The sequence below is a fragment of the Gekko japonicus genome, unplaced genomic scaffold (genome assembly GCF_001447785.1).
Source record: "Gekko japonicus isolate JY-2015 unplaced genomic scaffold, Gekko_japonicus_V1.1 scaffold4903, whole genome shotgun sequence".
Taxonomy (NCBI): Eukaryota; Metazoa; Chordata; class Lepidosauria; order Squamata; family Gekkonidae; genus Gekko; species Gekko japonicus.
The window spans coordinates 56,465-59,807 of record NW_015168183.1 but is presented as its reverse complement, the minus strand read 5'-3'; the positions used below and the strand labels follow the sequence as shown (position 1 = coordinate 59,807).

Here is a 3,343-nt window from a genome sequence, read left to right as displayed (position 1 = left end):
GTGTAGATGGCCAGGAGGTTGGAAGGGAGGCCGGTCAGGAACGCAAAAATGTAGACTGTGAGGACCAGGGTGTTGTGGGGCAACAGGTCCATCCTTTTGGATTCTACAACAGAAACAAGGGATAATTACAATTTGCAGTCATCCAGGATGATAGGTAGGTAGGTAGGTAGGTAGGTAGGTGATAGGTAGGTAGGTAGGTAGGTAGTCTACAACAGAAACAAGGGATAATTACAATTTGCAGTCATCCAGGATGATAGGTAGGTAGGTAGGTAGGTAGATAGATAGATGATAGATAGATAGGTAGGTAGGTAGGTAGATAGATAAATAGATAGATACGTAGGTAGGTAGGTAGATAAGTAGATAGATGATAGATAGGTAGGTAGATAGATAGATGATAGATAGATAGGTAGGTAGGTAGGTAGATAGATAAATAGATAGATACGTAGGTAGGTAGGTAGATAGGTAGATAGATGATAGGTAGGTAGGTAGGTAGGTAGGTATATGTGTGTGTATGTGTATTATTCATTGCTTTGATTTTTATCCCACCCAGGGCTCAGGGCAGCTCACAACAGATTAAAAATGCAAATAAAACAATAAAAACATTCTGCAGTTCAATAATTTAACATACCCTGCTGACTTATGGCAACCTCACGGGGTTTTCAAGGCAAGAGTCATTCGGAGGAGGTTTGCCATTGCCTGCCTCTGCGTCGCAACCCTGGAGTTCCATCCAAATACGAGCCAGAACCAATCCTGCTTCGCCTCTGAGATGTGACAAGACCAGGCTAGCCTGGGCTATCCAGGCCAGGGCCCAATGAACTCTAAACCCTGCTCTCATTTCTCTCGGATATGCAAATACATATTACCCAATCTGCCTCTAGGTGGCGATCTCCCCCCTCCAGGCCACACTACTACACAGGTAGCGCATCTCGAAAAGCCTCCCTTTAAGTTGCAAGAATATTGGAGTTACTGTCCCTAAATAGACACAGCTGCAAGTTACTGCTACTGTGGCAGCAGTCTCCTCTCCAGAGGTCATTTCGGGGGGGATCGCGGGGGAACGCAGTTCCCCCGGGTGAGGTGCAGGGGGCGGGGTACATGACAAAGCCCCACCCCCTGCTTCCGGCCCTCATTCAGCCAGGAGGAGGCAGGAGAAGAGGGAGGGTAAGTTGCTTCCTCCCCACCTCTCCCCACCCCTGCCTGCCTGGGGCCAGGGAGGGCCTTGGCGGGGCTTCCTTGCACTCCCACTGGCCATGCAGGTCCACCGCCGGGCCCCTGATGTCAGGGGGTGTGGCATATGCTAATGAGTTATGCTAATGAGTTCCCCTAGCTCTTTTTCTACGAAATGACCCCTGCTCCTCTCCAGTGAGGACACTGAGTGTCAAGGATGACTTGACCGGATGCTGGAGATTCGGGACGAACTCTGATGGGTTTTGTTTTCATTAGTTGGAAATATTTACATCCTCTCATGGACGTAAGGCGACTAATAGAGGAACAAGTTGCAAGGACACCCAAATAGCATTGAAGTCCATCGACAAGAGAAAAACACTCAGCAAGTGAAAAAAATGCAGCCAGATTGCCTGCCACCAAATGAAATAAAATCATCTGACTAGTGTTGAGAGTTCTGGGTTGGGGAATCCCTGGATATTTGGGGGGGTGGAGCCTGGGGAGGGTGGCGCTTGGGGCGGGGAGGGACCTGAGCGGGGTATGGAGCCATTTTCTCCAGGGGAACTGAACTCGGTCTCCTGGAGATCGACTGTAATAGTGGAAGGTCCCCAGGGGATGCCTGGAAGTTGGCAACCCTACCCCTTACACTTTTCCTAAATGTCATTAGTTTTAATCCGATCAAGGCCTTGGAAGAGGCAGGGTTTACCCTTGCTGCTGTCAGTATATTTCCCTGAATGGATAAGCTTTAGGGGTGATTTAAATCAGGGGCATGGGGGGGGGAGAAGTCCTCCCTTCCTCACCGCCTTACCTGTGGAACTCCCATGTCCCTTGGACTACAAGGAAGAAGAGGAATTAGGATTGCTAGGTCCCTCCTGGCAACCAGTCGAGGAAGGGGGGGGACTTATCAGGAGAGGGAGGGAGGCCTAGGCAATGTCGCTGAGGACGTGGTTGTGTCACTTCCCGTGTGCACAGGAAGTGATGTCATCATGCCGCAATGTCACAATGACTCTCTGGTATTTGGGGGGAAACTCTGTAGTAAAAATGGCTTCTGCCACAGAGTTTCTGCTCAAATACCAAAGCATCACCTGGATGTCGCCGACATGATGACATCGCTTCCTGTGTACACCAGAATTTGCCAGCCACATTGACTGGGGCTTCCACTTTCTCCTGTAGGTCCCCCGCTGGCCAGCTGATTTGGCAGGGGGCAGGAGACCCCCACCTCCACTGGGGGGGGGGCTGGCCATTCTAGGAGGAATAGAAGACACAAACACAGAAATCCATTGCTTAAACAAAAAAGTGTACCAATTTGCTATATGCCACAGACATAGAAAACTAGCTTGTCAGTGAAAAGACTGAACCCTTCTCAGGGACTTGTACATTTTCTAGATATGCAGGGTGGTTTGTAAGAAGCGTTCAACTATAGGAACTGCCTTCTCAGTCTAGAGGATGGTTGACCTTTCCATCTTCTGGTTGGGGGGTGCTAGGCCATGATATTCCCTGCCTTCAAGTCCTCCGTTGCGATCGATGGGGCGGCCCTGCATTTATCTGTATTTATTTAGCTCTGCTTCCTGTTCAGATAGAGAGAGTCTGTTGGGGGAGCAGAGAGGAACTGGAGCAGGAAAATGGGCCTAAATTGCCGTATTAAAAACTGTGAGCAAATATATTAGGCAAATACAAATGCGGGAGCCAAACGGGGGGAGAGCTGACTTCTTAGGTGAACAAATGCATAAACAAAGGGATAAGCAAATTCCAGCAAGGAGGGCAAAGGGATAGCAGTTCGGAGACGGCGGCCACGATCCAGAGAGCGAAGAAACTAAATCTGGGAGCCCAAAAGCATTGCGACTTGATTTTCTTGGAACACCAGCCCCAAAAGCCACATCATGGATGGCTTTTGAAACTGAGGCAGGGATTCGATCTGAGAAGTCAGCTCTTTGGAGAAAGGTAATAAAAATGTCCATGGGACAAGCTGTTTGGCTCACCCAAGAACACATGAGCCTGCCTAATCCTTCATCTGCCCCTTCATTCATCAAGGTTAGCAGCGTCCATACTGAGGGGCAGTGGTTTTCCAAGATCTCCAGCCTTTTCTATCATTTTACAGCCTGATCCTTTTAACTGCACAAGCCAAGGACTGAACATGGGACCTTCTGTATGCTATGGAGATGCTCTACCACTGAGTAGGCTT

At 49.1% G+C, this 3,343-nt stretch overlaps 1 protein-coding gene across 1 annotated transcript in view; it reads right to left on the bottom strand.

The window, feature by feature from the left end:
• LOC107113639 (free fatty acid receptor 2-like) overlaps window positions 1-92 on the bottom strand; it is a 1,042-nt gene extending 950 nt beyond the window's left edge. Inside the window, exon 1 of the mRNA XM_015414989.1 lies at window positions 1-92. This exon is cut by the window's left edge and continues 271 nt beyond it. Within this exon, the coding sequence (XP_015270475.1) occupies window positions 1-92 (92 nt within the window).
• Between the last annotated feature and the right edge of the window lie 3,251 nt (window positions 93-3,343).